This window comes from Mustela nivalis (genome assembly GCF_964662115.1).
Source record: "Mustela nivalis genome assembly, chromosome: 18".
In the NCBI taxonomy this organism is placed as follows: Eukaryota; Metazoa; Chordata; class Mammalia; order Carnivora; family Mustelidae; genus Mustela; species Mustela nivalis.
The window spans coordinates 32,634,730-32,653,650 of NC_139037.1; the positions used below are offsets into that span (position 1 = coordinate 32,634,730).

The 18,921-nt window shown below is 52.6% G+C and overlaps 1 protein-coding gene across 1 annotated transcript in view; it reads left to right on the forward strand.

Annotated features, from left to right (window-relative positions):
• Positions 1-1,575: 1,575 nt before the first annotated feature.
• Positions 1,576-18,921, forward strand: part of ZNF423 (zinc finger protein 423) — a 334,053-nt gene continuing 316,707 nt past the window's right edge. Inside the window, exon 1 of the mRNA XM_082711334.1 lies at positions 1,576-3,139. Coding sequence (XP_082567460.1) covers positions 3,100-3,139 — 40 coding nt within the window. The 5' untranslated portion in view covers positions 1,576-3,099. The remainder of the gene's footprint in view (positions 3,140-18,921) is intronic.

Below are 18,921 nucleotides of genomic sequence, written 5' to 3' on the forward strand. Positions count from 1 at the left end.
CTCCTTCCTGGCTCTTTCCCAGGCGCCTCGCGGCCTCTGCCCTCGCTTTGGCCCTTGGCACCCCCTCGCAGCTACCCCGGCAGTCCCCCAGCTTCAAGAGGCGGCTCCCACCGCCCCCGGGAAGGCCAAGATGTTGCACACTGCGGGACGGAAAAGCTGTAGAGGGCGGTGACCTAGGGGGTGGCAGCCTTAACTCAGGTTTGGGGGGGGGTACTCAGGGCTTGGGTCTCGGTTAGGCGACTCCTCTGTCCTGCTCCTGGCTCGTCTGGGGATCCTCTCTGCCTCCCGGAGTCAAGGTGTCCGCCCGGGCGTCGCGTTTCGCGTGTCACTCGACTGTACCTCCGAGACGGCCTTGAGAGCGAGAGCTTGGCCTCCCCCCCTCCTGCCCCCCCATCCGCCTCAGGCCTCTCCCTGCACCCGCCGGCTGGTGCTCCCTAGCCCCAGGGGTGCGGGGGTGGCATCTACCTCCGCAATCAGCCCAGCAAGGGGTTGGAGCCCGCAGCCCCAGAGAGGCGAGCCGGGCCGGGTAGGACTGCGAAGCGAGCCGAGGGGGTCGCGGGCCGGCCTGGCCGGCGGGCTGGGGGACGGCGGGGCGCAGGCGCCCTGCTCGGGGCGGGCGCCGCTGCCCGGCCGGCCTCGGCGCGGCTCTCCGCGGGCAGCGGGTTTTTCCCTGAAAGGTTGCCCTGGGTAACTCGTCTCCGAGGGGACACAGCCCTCCCCTCTCCAAGTGGCAACTTATCGATCCGCGAGATTGATAACCCCCAGCGCCGCGCCGCGCACCCGCTTTGCTCTCCCACCTCTGGGGCGAGCCGGCCCAAGGTGGCGCCACTCGCCCGGGAGGGGGGCGATGTCGGAGCCTCTCCCCCACCCTGGACCCGGCCGCCTGCAGCTGATGGGGGAGGGGGATGCTTCAAAGGAATGGTTTCGGGGAGTCGCCTGCGGAGGACTTTTCCCAAGGGTGAGCGCTTTCCCGGCGGGCTCTGAGAGCAAGCCTCCGCAGGCTCGAGACGCAAGGAAGCGAGGCGCCCCCTGGTGGCTGGGGCAAAACTGTGGACAGTAGGAGCAGAGGTTTTTTTTTTTTTTTTTTTTTTTGGTCAACCGCGGGGGAGGGCAGTGCTACTGCAACGTTTTGGGGCCGAGGTATTCCTTTTATTGTCTTAAATAAGAAATGCGCACCCAGACGCAACAGCCCTACACATGCAGGCCGCACAGAGTTAGCTCGGCGGTGGAAGAGTTTGCAGATGTGGGGCAGAGATGGTCTTCAAACACCGACCAGTGGGCAGAGTTCAAGACGGAAAAGCCAAGTTCGGAGATAATTCATGTCCGTGGGGCATAATTTGCGGAAGTGGCGTGCTGGGGCAATTCACCCCAGTTTGCGCCCCCCCCTCCCCACTTTTTGCAGTTTGTGATGCTAATTCATCTCGGCGACCGTGACAGCACGCGTCGGCCCTGTGTCAGTTCCCTTTTCCCGCCCCAGGTGCCGCGGGTGCCCAAGTCGGGGGGCCCCGCGTGCCGGTGCGGTGCCCGCGCCCGCGCCGTGCCTGCCGCCGCCGCCGCCGCGGTCCGGGTTTTGCGGGCGGCCGGAGCTGTATTTCCAGCGCTGTCCATCGCTCGGTGCTGTTGGCCCTCTCTCCGTCTGATCCGAGCCGGAGCAGTGCGGGGCGCCCCACGGGATCAGAGCGCTCCCCCGCCGGGACTCCGCTCCTCACATCCTCCTGCTGGGACCCGGCTACATTTCCAGCCAAGCCTGGCTTTATTATGTGTCTCTGCAGTGCAGCCCCAGCAGCCGGATCGGGAGGAGGAGAGCCAGCGACCACAAAGAAGACAGGAGCGCAAGGGAGGCTGGCGGGCGGGCCGGCGCCGGCTGGAGCGCGGAGGAGCCGGGGCGCAGCCGTCGCCGCCGCCGCCGCCGCCGCTGCCCGGGAGGACGGGAGCCCGGCCGCCGCCTGCTCGTCCTCCTCCTCCTCCTCCGCCGCCGCGGCCGCCGCCTCCCCCCTCTCCGAGCCCCTGGCCCATGGAGGCAGCTAGCGGGGCCGGCGACTTGGCACCGGCCTGGGGATCGGCTGCGCGCCGCGCGCTGAGCACCGCAGCCCGAGGGCAGGCATCGGCGGCCCGGCGCACGGGCTGAGCGATGCCCAGGGCACGGGCGCGCCTGCCCGCCGCCGCCTGAGCGCCCCCGCGCGCCCCTTCCTCCTCCGGGGGGCCGGCGCCGGACCGAGCCGAGAGCCAGAGAAGGGGGCGTGAGCCAGGGGCCCAGAGCTGTGGCTTCCGAGCCACTGCGGCCGTTTCGAGCCCCCCCCCCCCAAGTAGGCTGAGTTGAGGGACCCCTTTCCCATCCATCATAATCTCCAAACCAGGCGTTTGGGCATTTTTTAGCCATTGATATTTATTTATTTTTTTGTGTGTGTGCGGCAGGGGATAATTTGAAGGCTTTTTTTTTTTTTTTTTTCTTTTTTCCCGGGGGTGCTGAGCTTCCGCGCTCCCGACCGCCTCCCGGTCTCCACCCCCCGTGAGACCCCCTCGACTCCAGCCCCGTCCCCCCTCCTCAGATGGGTTCATTGTGAGCTCCGCACCGGGCTGCGTGGCCGGACGCCTGCAAACTTTGCACAAAAATCCGGCAAGGGGCGGAGGAGGAGAAGAAGGAGGAGGGTGAGGGTGGCGGTGGGGTGGGGGAGGGAGGGAGGGGGCCGCAGGGGCCGGGGGCCGGCGGGGGGTGGGGAGGAGGAGGGGGGCGGCTTTTTTTTTTTTTTTTTTTTTTTTGCATAACTCGGCTCGGCCGAGTGGCCTCCGGACTCCCCGCGCCGCTGGGACCGCCGCTGGGACCGAGAGCCCCCGGCTGCCGCATTGCAACAGGCAGGGCCCCGGCGCGGCCCCCGGGCCTCCCCCCGCCCCCGAGCGGACTCGGCCGGCCCGGGCCGTCCCCCCCAGGGAGGCCGCCCCGGACCTACGATCCGCTCCCCGCAGCCGCCGACCCGGCTGCAAAAAAAAAAGTTTCCGAGAGGCAGGCGGAGGAGAAGGGGGAGAAGGGCAGCCCGGAGCGGCGGGGGGCGGCGGGGGGAGCCGGCCGCGGAGGGCGACGAAGCGCCGGGAGCCCCGGACATGTCCAGGCGGAAGCAGGCGAAGCCGCGCTCGGTGAAAGGTGAGCGAGCGAGGCCCGGCGGAGGCGCGAGCGAGCGAGCGGGGAGGGAGGGAGCGAGGGAGGAGGGACCGGCGAGCGGGCGGGCGGCCGGGGACCCGCGCGAGCGAGCCGAGAGGAGGAGGAGGCGGCGGCGGAGGAGGAGGCGGAGGCGGAGGAGGAGGAAGAGGAGGGGGAGGAGGAAGCCGGGAGCGGGAGGCGGAGGCGGCAGAGGGGGCACGCCGCGGACACCCTACCCGCCCGGACCCTCTCCGGGCTCGGCGTCGCCGCCCGCGGGGGACCCGGGCCTGGGGGCGCCGCTGAGGGGCTCTCACCGCTCCCTCCGTGCGGGCCCCGGGCCCGCGTGGCCAATCAAGGGGTGCGGGCCTGACTTGGCGGGGATTGCGAATCTCGGCGGCGGCGGGCGGCGGGCGGGCGGCGGGAGGAAGGAAGAGGCGGTGAGGACCGGCGCCCCGGAGGCCGGCAACTCTGAGGCCGCTCACGCCGGGCGCCGGGCCTTGCCGCCTTTCCTCGGCCGGCGCCTTGTCGCCCCGGGACGCCGTAGCAGAGGGCGGCGGGCAGAGCTTGCGCGCGCCTTGAGCGCCGCGTCCCCGCCCCGGCCACCAGGCGCCCCCTCCCTGTCCCCTGCCCGGGCCGCGCTCCCGGCCAGGGCCCCCGCACTTCCTGCCTCATCCACCGAGGCCAACCGGGCCGGGAGCCTCCGCCAGGAGTTCATTGTCTGCGCAGCGCCGGCAGGACGCGGGTCCCCAGGGGAGCGCAGCGGCCGCCGCGCGCGCCCCTCGGTGGAAGGCGCCTGGGACCCAACCCCGGGCACTCACATCCTCGACACCTAGGCCAGTTTCCTGTGTCGGTTCCCCGGAGTGCACACGTTAGTGAGGACCCACAACACAACGGACACACAAAAACAGCTTGCGACCCCCCGCCGCCCCCACCTCGTTTCCTTTGCTTTGCTTTGCTTTCCATTTCCATCAAGGGCCCCAGGCTAGAGTGGGCCCCTGGAGAGCAGAGGCCCCGGGGAGAGGCCCCGCGCAGGCGACGGAGCCCCTCCCCTGCCCTCCTCTCCCCACCGACTGGCCTCTCCAGGCCTCGCCTGCTGCTTTGTCCCGATTCCAGCGCCTCGGATGGGTGCCCGACCGACCCGTCCAGCTGAGAGCTGACAGAGGAGGGACAGGATGAGAGCTGCTAGGTCTCTGGAGCCAAAAGTCCCGAGGCGCTTGTCCTCTCCCAACTCCCCTGATGACCTCTGGCCCGAGCCCAGTTCTGCTCTGAAAAGTTCATTTCCTGGAGGCCTGCGCGGGAAGGCGCTGGGGCCCCGCTCCCTTCCTGCCAGTCTTGCTCCTGGCTGGAAAGGCCGGGACTCAATCTGGCAAGGAGGGTCGTGAGACACCCGCCGCCGTTGCTCTCCTGCTGAAGTCCCAGCAGATTCCATGGCTCCTGGCTGAGCAGAGACTGTCCCTGTCATCTTAGAAGCAGATCAGCTCAGTCCAAAGTCTCAGCAAGGCAGCTGTTCCCTTTCCTCTTTTTCCTTGAGAGAAGTTGGTTTTGTTCCCCTCCCTGTGGCATGCATCCCAATCGGGGATAACCTGGTCTGCTCTTCAGAACTGGCGATCCGGAAGGTGTTCTGATTGAGGCGCAGGGAAACTGATAGCTCCCAAGAAGTGGACAGGCAAATGGTAGATGTTTGTCCTTTTGCTGAATAGGAAAGGCTCTGTGGCTTGAACTATTATTTGATTTCGTTTCTTTTTCCCTGGCTCACTGCTCACTCCTTCAAGATCTACTTAAGGTGGCCCAGAAGAAAATGTAGACTCAGGATCTGTGGTTGGGAAAACAGTTTTATTTAACTACCTACAGTTTTATTTAACTCAGCTAGTTGATTTTGAGTTAAATCTGTGTTTAGGAGCAGGATTTTCATAAAGGAAGATGCAAAGCTTAGCTACCTCTAACCTCAGTCCATGCCTCGGAACCTCCTAATTTTAGAAGGCAAGAGACATAGAAACCAAAGGTAGAGCAATTTGCCACGAACAGATGGGTGGGTGTTTCAGAGTTGCTTGAACCTAATTCTAATATCACTCTGTGTATCTCGAGAAAGACTCAAGAATTGGTCTCAGCTTTTCATGAAATGAGCCTTGACATGATTTTTAATGAATTTCTCTCTCTAAATCTATATGTGTGTACGTATAGCCAACAATTCAAACGAACTGGTGGGGGGAAGACCGCAAAGTGAGAACAAGACCAGTGTAGGCATTTTGAGAACTATTATTATTTTTTAAAAATTTATTTATTTGACAGAGACACAGTGAGAGAGGGAACACAAACAGGGGGAGTGGGGAGAAGGAGAAGCAGGCTCCCTGCTGAGCTGGGAGCCCGATGAGGGGCTCGATCCCAAGACCCCAGGATCAGGAAACCAGCCGAAGGCAGACGCTTAAGGACTGAGCCACCCAGGCGCCCCGAGAAGTATTGTAAATATCAGCCACACAGCGCCTTTCTGCCCTTGGAGCCTAGGATCTTCTGTTTCTTCCTGTGGTTCTTTGCATTTTCCAGAAGCAGCTTCGACCCTCGCCTCTCACCATTTTGCCTCTTATTTAGTTTACCGGGGTGAATAGGGTGGAGATATGACCACTTATCAAGGGAGGAATTAAGAGAGATGATAATTTGAATAGATAAGAGTTTCAGCAGGTGATGGATTTATTGCGTTTCAAGAACTGCTTCTCCCCTTTCTCAGACAATATTCAAAAGTGTGTGCTTGAGTGTGGACAGCTCCACACCAAGTGTTTAAAATGACAAGGTCTTCACCTTTCAAGATGCTGGAAGGTGCTTCTTAAGAACAGTGGTGCCTTTTACATTTTATTTTATTTTATTGTGCCTCCACTGCTGTGTGTCAGGGCTAACGTGGAGGCATTGTGGACTTCCCCAGCCCGCGCCTTCTGCTGTGAAAGTCGCTTGGCTGTAATTCGTAATTGATCTCGGAAACGTGAAAGCCCATAGCAGGAAGGAAAGACAGAAATATAACAATTTCTAATGGATGCTCAAAAGTGTGATTTGAAAGCCCCAGTGTTGCTGCTTTGAAAAATCAAACAGGCCTGGGACGGGACGGGACGGGGCAGGGGCGGGGGGGGGGGGGTTCTCCCTTTCCACTCAGGGGCACAGCCTTCCTCCTGGAGGGGAGTCACTTGTCCCCTTTGGCTGTTTGTCCTTCTTTGGAAAACCCAGCTTCCAGGGAGGACACTCAGCAAATAGGGAAGGGGGCCAGGGTACTAGGGCGGGGAGGGGGGGGGGAGAGAATAGCTTCATTGGTTTTCAAAAGCCTTGTCATTAAAAAATAATAATAATAACAACACCAAAACCCCACAAATGTTACAAAAGTCACATTTTCTGACCGATTTTCCCTCTCTACAACACTCTCCCCTTTTCTGTCTCCTGGTGGTGTGGTGTGGCAGTTGTGAGGACATTTGTTTCCTTTGACAATTTTGGCCTCATTCTCCGGGGCTGTTCTCATCACTTCTCACTGATGTTATTTTGGCTGATGATGTCAGGTGACTTGGTAACCTGTCTCCCTTCACCCACACTGCCTCTGCAGATCCAAGAAACAGGCTATTTATTTATGTATTTGGGAAACCAATACATCTTTTTTTTCCCCCAGACTCAGCTTAAAACTTTGGAATGATTTTAATTTAATACTGTTGATTTTCTCCATCTAGCAACTGCCTGTTAATTACCGTTCTTAATATTAATTAGCACTCAGGCTGTGTCCACGCATTTCCCACCCCCCCCCCCACGCCCACATCCTAACTCCCCTCCCTTCTCCCACCCTCTTCTCTGCACTCCCCTCCCCTTCTCTGTCTTCCTCTCCTGGCGGCCTGTAGCCCCTCCAAAAGTCCATCTTAGAAATTTGGTGGTCTGGGGACTTGGGAACAGTGTAGATCGCCACTGCTTGTGTTTCCATGGAAATAATTGAGATGTAATAAATAGAGGCGTTCTGAGGTTACAGGTTTTTTGATTCAGCTGAGACCACATACAAGTGTAAATTGTCGAGATTTGTTTGGCTAAATGTACATGATCTTGTAGGAAGGGCAAAACAAACCCTTTCTGGTTCTTTAGCTTTCGTGTGGATTGAGCAGTGATATTTAATCCTAATTTTTCATCGCCCCCTCCTCCATTAAGTCACGCACTCCCAGCGCGTGGAAGAGCCTGTCTTACTCTAGAAAACATCTTTTATGGCTAGTCATTGCTGTTTAGATTCTTACACCTGTTTCCTTGCAAAAACTTCATAAGCAATAACATGAGATAACTGTGTGCCTCTGACAGAAGGACCCTGCTAAATGTCTAACCGTAGGTGCCCAGCTTGTGTTCATAACGGAAGGTGCAAAATGCTGGTGACTTTATAGTCCTAGAGTCAGTTGGTAGACCCGGCCAGCCCTGGCATTGTGAAGGCATGCTACAGTGTGTCAGCAGAGGAGGAAGAGGAGGAGGAGGAGGAGGGGGGAGAAACCTGAGAGGGGAAACAGGAGTACAACATCTTTGAGCACAGTGTTGCTAGCTGGAGACCAAAGGGGGATCCGGTTCAGTCTAATAGAAAGTTACAATAATTGCCGTATCTGTAGCCAACTCTTAAGCTGGTGGCTGTGGAATTCTTCCCCTGATGTAGGATTTAATAGTCTGGCAATTAGATGCATTGATTTCTCTTAACTGTTCATTTGGATGTGTAAACGAAAGAAACCTGCCATGGAGGCTGATGGTATGGGCGTGCTTGCTGCTGGAAAAAGGCTGATGTAGATGGTGGTGGTGAGGATAGGATTTTTCGGGGTGGTTTTGAGACCAATTCCCTCCTGTCTTAATATTTCTGTTTGTGAAGTGAACAGCACCTGTTGTTCAGAAACTGCTTAAAAATAAACAATTAAAAAATAAACCAGAATTGAATACAGTTATGTCTGAAAAGTGAAAAACATCTTTCCAGGGGCACCTGGGTGCCTCAGTGGGTTAAAGCCTCTGCCTTCGGCTCAGGTCATGATCCCAGGGTCCTGGGATCGAGCCCCACGTTGGGCTCTCTGCTCCTCAGGGAACCTGCTTTCTCCCCTCTCTCTCTCTGCCTGCCTCTCTGCCTACTTGTGATTTCTCTCTCTCTGTCAAATAAATAAAATCTTAAAAAAAAAAAAAAGAAAGAAAAACATCTTTCCTGCTTCAGAGGTCCCTTGAGTTGCATCTCCATCTTGGAGTGGCTGGGCTCACCTACTTTTGACAGATGGTCTGTTAGGTACCAGAGGCAAAAGTCACAAAACACCTTGGCCCTGAGTTCCAAAAGAAATTCCTGGAAATTGAGTGATTTTGCCCCCCTGTCCTCTATCCTTAGCAATAGTCTGGGGCCTGGGGCCACCTAGACCCTTGCTGTCAAGCCCTGGAGAGGTGTGGGGACGTGGCATTTTGGACCCCTTGCGGGCAGATAGGTGGGCAACTTCCGTGGCTTAGATAGCGTGCAGATAATGAACTCTCAAAACATGAGCCCTTCTGCACGCAGGGTTCTGCAGGTGGTACCAGCTTTTGACGTGGGGTCATCAAAAACTCTTATTGGTAAGCAAGCTGAAGATGGCTAGCTTTCCTGACTGCCTCTCCACTACCCCCTCCTCCTTTTTACTAAACTGAATGTGTAGATTCAGTTAACCCTTTGATCCAGGTAAAACTGAATTTACCTTTCCTGGATCTTGTCTATGGTACACTGGTGTTTGCAAAGAATGTTATCTTCATGTCTTCTGAACATTTGCCATAGATATCAGGACTTCTTATCTGTGGGTCTATGTTAATTGTGACGGAAGAATACCTTGAAAACTGTTAGGGGGCTCCCCATTACTGTGGGTAGCCAGGGAAAACCTGAATTGGCAAATTTGACAATTTCTGCAGATTCCTGTCAGCTTGCAAGGGTGTTTTGTGCTTGTGGTAGTCGGGGATCCAAATAGTTTTGCACCCAGAATAGACTAATTAAGCCTGGATCGGTTATATCCCAATTGAAGTTTTCGGTGCTGTCAGCTCCCTCTGCCTACGGTGGGAGAGAGAGGGTGGAGTGGAGTGGGGGAATGCTGATGGAAAGTTTTGATTCATAGCTTACCTGCCAGGCTCGGTGGCAGCCAACGATCGGGGTTGTACACTCAGTAAATAAAAATACTTTACCTCTTTCAAGGAGCGCCAATTAGCTGATTGCTCTGCGTGGCTGTCTTTAAGGGGAATGCTGTTTTACCTATCTTCTCGTACAAAGGTTTGATTTTTAATGTCTTGTGAAAAGGATTCTCTTTGTCTTGATTGATGTCAGGAATAAAAGCATGATGGTAATATCCCTTTGAAAGCTATTGTATTGTCAGCCCTGGCTAACAGCGGGAGGGCCTCCCTGCGTTATAGATTAGTGCTGTGAAAACACTGACATTTTCTTTGTTACGTTGCTGTTGTTCTACTTGCAAAGTCAATTACACAATGTTGGAGCTCAGTTACCGAGTTGACTTTGGAAGTAGCAGCGTCTTTCATTCTCATCTAAAAGATATAATTTTCCTTTGTTGTTGTTGTTTTGTTTTGTTTTCTTTCTTTCTTTTTTTTTTTTGACCTGCCTCCCGCCACGCCCCCCCCAAGAGTCTGAACGCCTTCGCTAGGCAAACACACTCTACTTTCAATTGTGACAAGTCCAATTCAAAGATTGCCACGTCATTATCTCCGAATTCTTCTGCTCATTCACATTTCAGTGGCTTCTTATTGATAGAGTGACTACAGCAGCCAAGATACATAAAAAAAAGCTATCAAATGAGATTCCAGTGTTGATAATATCAAGTGGATTGTTCTCTGGATTTGGGGGTCCTTGAGGTTGGCAAATTCAGAGTTTTCTTTCTTTTTTTTCCTGTAAGGTTTGACACGGGCCGAACCAGGTTCTTGGGTTGATGGGACCTCAGCAAACAGGTTTTTGTTTGTTTGTTTTTGTTTTTGTTTTTTGTTATAGAAGGTTTATATGCATTCTGATCTCAGAGGCTGGAGCTGTTGAGCTTTGGACTCAGAAATCCCTGATGACATTACGGCAGGGGTGGAAGGGGTCTGCTAAGAGAATCATGTCACCCGTCTGTCCCCCACTGAAGATGGCAGCGTGGAATTCTAAGGTGGTCTAAGTGTGCCTTTACTGGGCTCCCCTGGACTCAGGAGTGATTTGCATTCCCATGTAAGTGTGTGGCAGGAAAGCAGGGCGTGATATGTCCCTGGCTGAAAATGATCAGGCAGGATGTTTTATATTCATCCTTTCCTTTCCCCTCTACCCTAGTGCCTGGTCTTCTCCAGAAAGAGAAATACCCAACTTCCTTAGTTCTCTCAACCGGCCCCAAAGATGCAGTTCCCTGAGAATGCCCGGGGACTGCGATGCCACTGCCACTGACTCCATATGACAGGGACCCATCAGGAGACTCCGTCCGAGGACACTAATTGTGGGCCCCCGAAGTTATTATTATGAACCACCAGACAACAGCCTGTGCTCGCCAGCAATTTGTCAGGACTAATTTTGTTTTTCTCCAATAATTGAAAATTAATGTCTTGAAGTGAAAGCAGATGTTCATGCCATCTTCTGAATTGGGATATAAAATGGGGCTCTGTAGATGGGTTCACTAATTTAACAGCAATTTTCCTCATGGCTAATGGGGGTGCTGGGGCTGCCATCACCTAACGCTTGGGGTGAGGGGATGAGAGAGAGAGAGAGAGAGAAAAAGAGAGAGAGAGCGGAGCCCACTTGGATGAGTTCTGCTGTCCTGGGTACTTGCAGCCAAGCCCTGAGAAGGAAGGTGTGACTGATGTGCTCATTCTGGGGGGAGAATATGTCAACAGAAAATTTTCCTTGGACGGGTCTTCATTGTGAATACTCATTCGCACAAGAAGGATTTCTGGAGATAATCCATGGCATTATGCTGGAAACGGGAAGGGGAACCTTGATTTGGGGAGAGCATGGATTCCCGGCAGCTGGGAGCTGGTTCCCTGTCCCTAGTGAGAGGCTGGTTATCATCGCATTTCCAGGGCTCCTGGTCGGCGTAGCATTCGATTGTTGATCTCGGGGTGGTGAGTTCGGCCCCCACATTTGGGTGTAGACATCACTTACATAAATAAATTAAATTAAATTGCACATCCCCAGGCCCAGACGCTAGAGACGCTCACCCAGTTGGTCTGGGGAGGGCCTCAGAGCTCCTCATTCTTTTTCCCCTTTCAAAAATTACAGTAAGCTATGTGTAACCTAGAATGTACCATCTTAAGCATTTCTAAGTGTGCGGTTCGGTGACATTAGTTCCTTCATGTTGTTTTACAATCATATGTAAAGTTCACCACCGTGAACTACCCAGGTGGTAGTGGTGGGGCGGGGGGTCTTAGCCCACCACCCTCGGAGGAAGCCCCCCGGTTCAAGGGCTCCATTCTCCAGGGTAGCCATGAGAAGCAGGCTCGGAGGATCAAGGGACTCTGGAGCTCTGGCGGGGCCGTTCTTTGCTCTAGTGTGAGAAATGAGATCGGTGTGCCCAAAGGTAGGGCAGGGCGTGGGATGAGGGACCACATGAGGGCCGGGGGGGGGGGGGCGGGGGTCAGGCCAGGGGGCTGCCTAGCAGCTGAGCAAGCGGGTGACCCGGGTCAGGATTAGAACATTTGTTCTCTCTCCTTGGGGGCGCCATTCTTTTGGGCCTGGCTGGGTGTGAGTTTGCCGAGTGGCCCCAGGAGGGCAGATCCCCAGGCCCCCATACCTGCGTGCCAGGACCAAGACAGCACCCCCTGGCTCCCCCAGGTCCGCACCCTTCAGGAAAGGGAGGGACAGTTGTTCTGGAATGACTGCCTAGTTGCCCAGCTTCCCAGTCCTGGAGTGCCCACCACCTCTGGACCGCAGGTCTGGGCAGAGCTGACGCTGGTACCGTTCTCCTCCTTGAAGGGACCAGGCACCTTTCTCTCCCCCGGTTTTCTCTGTAATTGAAATTTGTCCTTTCGTTACCTGGGCATGAATTATTTTTTGCAGTGTTGTCATTCCCTATCCTGCTGTGAGGTTTATCTCTTCTGTTGATCCTAATTAAATAAAACATACTGTTCACCTAACTCCTGTTGCACTGCATTTTACCTGCCTGAAGGCAGAGTGATGGCCATCTGGGCTAGGTTAGGGAGCAGGGCTTGGCTGGAGAAGGGAGCTGGGGTGGCCACGGCTGCCAAATCCAGGCTTGGTGTATGCCCTTGGCCTGGGGGCTGCAGGACCTTGCAGCCACCAGCAACAGTAAGCCTATTTCTGGTTCGGGAGAAATGACTTTGTTCCTAGCCCCCTGGGACTGCAGGCCTGAACCTGGGGCGAGGAGAGACAATCACCAGGCCTAGAGAGTCCCCAGGGAGAGGGGGAGGGAGGAGAGTGGGTACCCAGAGGAGGGGATATGGAAAGAAGGGGCAGGCTCCTCTCACCTGGGGTGGAGGCTCCAGAGTGCTGGGCTCTCTGGGGAGCAGTGAGCAAAGCACACGTTCTGGGTGCTCAGGACAGCTCTGCAGATGCCCCAGCCACAGCCCGGCACTCATGGTGGAAGATTCATCAGACTTCACTCCTTTTGTCTTTGAACTTCTCAGACTCCTGTCAACCTCAGCTTGAAGAGAAACCTGGAGGTTCACTTCATTCAGACCTCTTTGGGTGTGCTTGTGGCATCTTTAGTTTCATCCATCCTGGACTTACATACTTTCACTCCCAGGGAGCTCACTACCTATATGCATTTTTTTATTTTCTTAAGCTTGTGTTGCATATGTTCTTCTTTTCCATTAAACTGCAATCTGCCTTCATAATATTGGTGCCTGGGTTCTGGTTCTGTCTCCTGGGGCCTTAGGGAGTAACTCAGATCCCATTCCCAGAGCAGCCCTATTGAGAGTTGGCAAAGCTTGCCATGCCCCACTTCACTCAGGGGTAGGAAATCATGGATGGGATATGGTCAGCCTGGCGGGCTTCTGGGACCCCACACAGGCTGGTGGATGCCATTGACCTGAGCCTCTGAGTCCTTGTGTTTATAAAGGATTTTTTAAAAAAGATTTTATTTATTTATTTGACCGAGATAGATAGAGAGAGCTCACAAGTTGGTGGAGAGGCAGGCAGAGACAGAGGGGGGAAGCATGCTCCCTGCTGAGCAGAGAGCCTAATGTGGGGCTCAATCCAGGACCCTGAGATCATGACCTGAGCTGAAGGCAGAGGATTAACCCACTAAGCCCTAGAAAGGATTTCTTTCTTTCTTTCTTTCTTTTTTTTTTTTTAAGATTGTATTTATTCATTTGACAGAGAGAGAAATCACAAGTAGGCAGAGAGGCAGAGAGAGAGAAGGGGGGAGCAGGCTCCCTGCTGAGCAGAGAGCCCGATATGGGACTCGATCCTAGGACCCTGAGATCATGACTTGAGCCAAAGGCAGAGGCTTAACCCACTGAGCCACCCAGGTGCCCTAGAAAGGATTTCTTAAGTGATTGCGTACACGTGCAAACTTTGAGGGGCTCAGTGAATGGGTGGGTGCATGAGGGAGTAGTGGACTAGTGACTGAGTAATGAGCGAATGCTCTCCTAAGTGAATGAGGGAGTGGGTCATCTGACTTGGGCTTATCCCCCCACCCCCGCCCTTCCATCAGCATCTTTGATGCACTCTCCTGCCCTCTCCACCTCCTGCCAGCCCCTGTTCCCATTCAGGAGGCGAAAGATGCCCCATCATAGAGCAGTGGGGACCTCATGCCCCTTGCAGGTGGGTGGGGATGGCTTGTGTCTATTCTCTCCTTCATCCTCACCCACAGTTTGGATTCAGCCGGGATATTGCTGCTACGGCTGATCCAAGGCTTTGTGCTAGACTGTATGCTAGGTTGTAAAACATTGTTTTTAAATGATAAAACCAATATGACACTTTCATACGAAATTTCATACTAAATTTAAAATAAAATTCTAAGCAAATTTTTTTTTTTTTTTTTTTTTTTTTAAGATTTCATTTATTGGGGCTGCCTGGGTGGCTCAGTGGGTTAAGCCTCTGCCTTTGGCTCAGGTCATGATCTCAGGGTCCTGGGATTGAGTCCCGCATCGGGCTCTCTGCTGGGCAGGGAGCCTGCTTTCTCCTCTCTCTCTCTCTCTCTCTCTCCCTCTCTGCCTACTTGTGATCTCTCTCTGTCAAAGAAATAGAATCTTTAAAAAAAAAAAAAGATTTTATTTATTTATTTAAGCAAACATGAGCAGGGGGGAGGGGCAGAGGGAGAGGGAGAAGCAGACTCCCTTCTGAAAAGAGAGCCTGATTTTATGCAGGACTCGATCCCAGGACCCTGGGATCATGACCTGAGCCGAAGGCAGAGGCTTTAACCCACTGAGCCACCCAGGAGCCCCAAGTCCAGCTTTTATTAAATGACCTTTGGGATTGCACTCATCCTTCAGGGACCCACTGACCCTGAATAGCACTAGGAGTGAGGGCTGGAATTGGGGGAAGTTTGCAGGAAGGAGAAGATGAGATGCGTTTGCAAGGGAACCTGACAATTAAATTAAACTCCGAATGAAAAGAAAAGACCCCATTCTGGCTGAAGGCCTGAGTTAAGATTGATTTATTTCTCTCTGGAGTTGTGGGAATTGTGGGTTGGAGGAAACATGCTCTGTGATCTTGGGCAGGATAGCTCCCTCTATGGGCCTCAGTTTCCCTGTCTATAAAACGGGATGGAACTGGCTGGCTGAGCTACCTGCCTTAGATGTTTTAGGATTTTAATTCCTGGAACATAAAAAGGGGAAAACATAAGAAGCTTTGATTTGGGGGGAAAAAATACAGGTTAGGGGGTGCCTGGCTGGCTCAGTGGGTACAGCATTCAGCTCTTGATCTCCGGGTGGTGAGTTCGAGCCTCATGTTGGGGGTAGAGTTTACTTTAAGAAAAAAAGAAAAAAAAACCTTTTTCTCTTTTTCTTTCTTTCTTTTTTTAATTTCAGATTTTCCTGTAAATTCTAGTTAGTTAACAAAGAGGATAATAAGATTGGTTTCAGGTGTAGAGTTCAGTGACTAACACCCCATGCTCATCATAACAAGTGTCCTCTTTAATGCCCATCACCCGGGGCGCTTGGGTGGCTCCATCAGTTAACCCTTGGTTAACTCTTGGTTTTGGCTCAGGTCATGATCTCAGGACCCAGAGTAGTGCCCTGCGCAGAGGCCGGAGGGGCTCCGTGCTGGGTGGGGAATTTGCTTGAGATCCTTTCCCCCTGCCCCTCCCTCTGTGAATGTGCTTGCTCTCACTCTCTCACAAATAAGTAAATAAGCAAGTTAATAAGTAAATACATAGATAAGTCTTTAAAAAAATACTCTTCACCCATTTAGCCTCTCTCCCGCCTCCCTCCCTCCACCAACCCTCAGTTTCTTCTCTATAGTTGAGTTTTTTATGGTTTGCATCTCTCTCTCTCTCTCTCTCTCTCTCTCTCTCTCTCATTTTTTCCCTTCCTCTATGTTCATCTCTTTTGTTTCTTAAATTCCACATCTGAGGAAATCCTAGGGTATTTGTCTTTTTCTGGCTGACTCCTTTCAGTCAGCTCGATACCCTCTGACTCCATCCACGTTGATGCAAACGGCAAGAGTTCATTCTTCTGAGGGCGATATATATATATATATATATATATATATATATATATATATATCACCTCTTCTTTTTTTTATTTTTATTATTATTTTTTTTAAAGAGCTAGCATTCTTTTTTTTTTTTTTTTTTAAAGATTTTATTTATTTATTTGACAGAGAGAGATCACAAGTAGGCAGAGAGGCAGGCAGAGAGAGAGAGGAGGAAGCAGGCTCCCTGCTGAGCAGAGAGCCCGATGTGGGACTCGATCCCAGGACCCTGAGATCATGACCTGAGCCGAAGGCAGCGGCCTAACCCACTGAGCCACCCAGGTGCCCCTATATCACCTCTTCTTTATCCATGCATTAGTCGATGGACATCTGGGCTCAAAATCAGTAAGTATTTAACAAAACAGGCTAGAAAGCTATTGTTAGGTCTTTTCAAGTTACTCTGTAAAGTGACCGGTCCAGAGAGTGACAATTCTGAAGAGGCAGCTCTAGGGAACCTTGCGCAGGGCAGCTGGGACCTCCCTTGCTCCAGACCATTTTGAGCGTGGAGGGGCACGTCGGGTCAGTGTCAAGGGCTTGACTGCCATGTTGGTGACTTTCCAGGTGTCTGAGAGTTCAGTTGGTGGTGTCCTTGCCTCTTTGGGCTCCAGGGGCTTCGGCAAACATCAGTGGAGCAGGTTCTCTGGTGCTTCTCTAATCCAGGAACCATGCAGGTAGAGGATGACCAGGTCCCACCTATGCCCACCCAGAGCAACCAGCGTGGCCCACCTTGATCCCTGGGGAGGACTCACGGAGGGACTTACTTATGCCAGACCCTGTCTTCAGCTCTTCCCAGGTGCTTCTCAGGTTCTCATCTCAGCTCTCTGACTGATCTCAGTTTTGCAGAGGCACAGATAGGCACAGAACTACCTTGCTCAGAGTCGCACCGCTAGAGGTAGCGAACTGTGCCAGTAATCATTACCTTTATTTACAGATGCCCCATGGGCCAGAAAAGGCAACAGAGAAGTTCATGCTTTCTCTGGAGGCTGGAGAAGTCCCCAGACTCTGGGCTAGGAGAAGGGGCCATGAGTAAGGGCACAGGAGTTCTGTCCTACTCCCCAACCATCTGTGTAACCTGTGTATCCTGCGTTTTGGGGTAACTATATTCATAACTTAAAAAAAGATGGACACATCTTAAATAATTTAATCCCTTTCTTCCCCAGAGGGAAGCACTGTTATCCACAGTTGTCTTCACCCCAGACCTTTTTTTGTGGTGCATTTACACAAACACCCACGTACATATACTCGTGCATGTGTAATTTTACCCTTACGTGGTTGATATACTGCTTGACGGAGATGTGCACATTCTGTTATGTGCTATTTTCAAGAAGCAATGAGTTTCCAGTCTTGGTTGCACATTAATATTATCTTAGGCACTTTAAGGAATAATGTTGCCTGGGACCTACTACAGACCAGACAATCCAGACTCTTCGAGGATGCGGCTCTAAGTCAATTTCTTCCTCTCCCCCTTCCTCCTACCCTTCCTCCCCCTCTTCTTCCTCCCTTCCTTCCTTCTTTCCTTCCTTCCTTCTTCTTTAGCTTCCTGGGGAATTTGAGTGAGGAGCCAGGGTCAAGAAGCATTCGTCTAGGACAGTCCTGTTAATGTTGTAGGTTTAGTTCCCTGAAACAGCCATCATTCTGTAGAAGGGGCGCACCGGAATCAGTTTACAGTACTCTCTGGATGGACATTTAGTTTCCGGTTTTCTGCTGTTAGAAACAATGAAAGAGGGAGACTTCTCATTTATAAATCTTTGTATTTCTTAGGCTAGATTCCTAAAGTGGACCTGTTAGGGCGAAGGGTAATCACTTGAAATATTTGATAGATATTTGCACGTCGCCCTCCACCAAGGATGTACTGACGTACCCTTCAGCAGCGTGTGAGTGCTGGTCTCTCCTAGCGCTTGCCTCCATGCTGATGTGTTCCCTTTTTTCTCCTCCTCCTTTCCCTCCCTCCTCCTTCTTCTCTTTCTCCTCCTTCTTCTTCCCCCCTTTCTCTTTTTGCCGATCTGACAGGCAAAAAATAGCTCATCTTTTAAATTTGTATTTTCCTGATTACTAGCCGGGTTGACCATTTTTCTTATGTTTATAGGCTCTTTTTTTTTTAATTTTTAATTTTTTAAAGATTTTTATTTATTTATTTGAAAGACAGAGATCAGAAGTAGGCAGAGAGGCAGGCAGAGAGAGAGAGAGAGAGAGGGAAGCAGGCTTCCTGCGGAGCAGGGAGCCCGATGCGGGGCTCGATCCCAGGACCCTGAGATCATGACCCGAGCCAAAGGCAGCAGCCCAAACCACTGAGCCACCCAGGAGCCCCTATAGGCTCTTTTTATTTATTCTTCAGGAAGGGGCACTTTGCTGAATGTGGACCTTGGGGGATTGGGCATTTCTTTCCCTCAGCGAGTTCTTTAGTCATGTTTCTTCTTCCTTCCAACCATCTATCCACCCATAATCTGTTCATCATCCACCCGTCCATCATCCATCCATCCGCCAGTCATCCTTCTGTCCATCCCTCATTTATCCACTCATCCATTACCCATCCATCATCTATCCATCATCCATCTATCCATCATCCATCCATCACCATCCATCTTCCATCCATCCATCATCCATCACCCATCATCTATCCAGCCATCCCCCATCATCCATCCACCCATCCTTTCATCCATTTATCATCCACCCATCATCCATCATCCATCCATCCATCTGTCCATCATCTATCCATCATCCATCATCTATCCATCATCCATCTGTCACCATCCATCTCCCATCCATCCATCATCCATCATCCATCCAGCTATTCCCCATCATCCATCCACCCATCCATTCATCCATTTATCATCCACCCATCATCCATCATCCATCCATCCATCTGTCCATCATCCATCCATCCATTTATCATCCATCTATCACCCAATTATCCATCCATCACCCATTCATCATCCACCCAACCATCCATTCATCCATCTGTTATCCATCCATTCTTCCCTTCCATCTAAATCCTGAGTATTTTATCCAGGCGAGACTCTTAGCCCGTATTCCAAGGTAGATGCAGAGATGAACCAAATGGAAGACATGCCCTCAGGTAGTTCACAGTCTGGAGTGGTTTTAAGACCCTAACCCTAGGCCCAGATAGGGCAGCCCAAGATGGAGGGGCAGGATGAGCGCCAAGATTGGAAGAGTGGTAGTGCTTGAT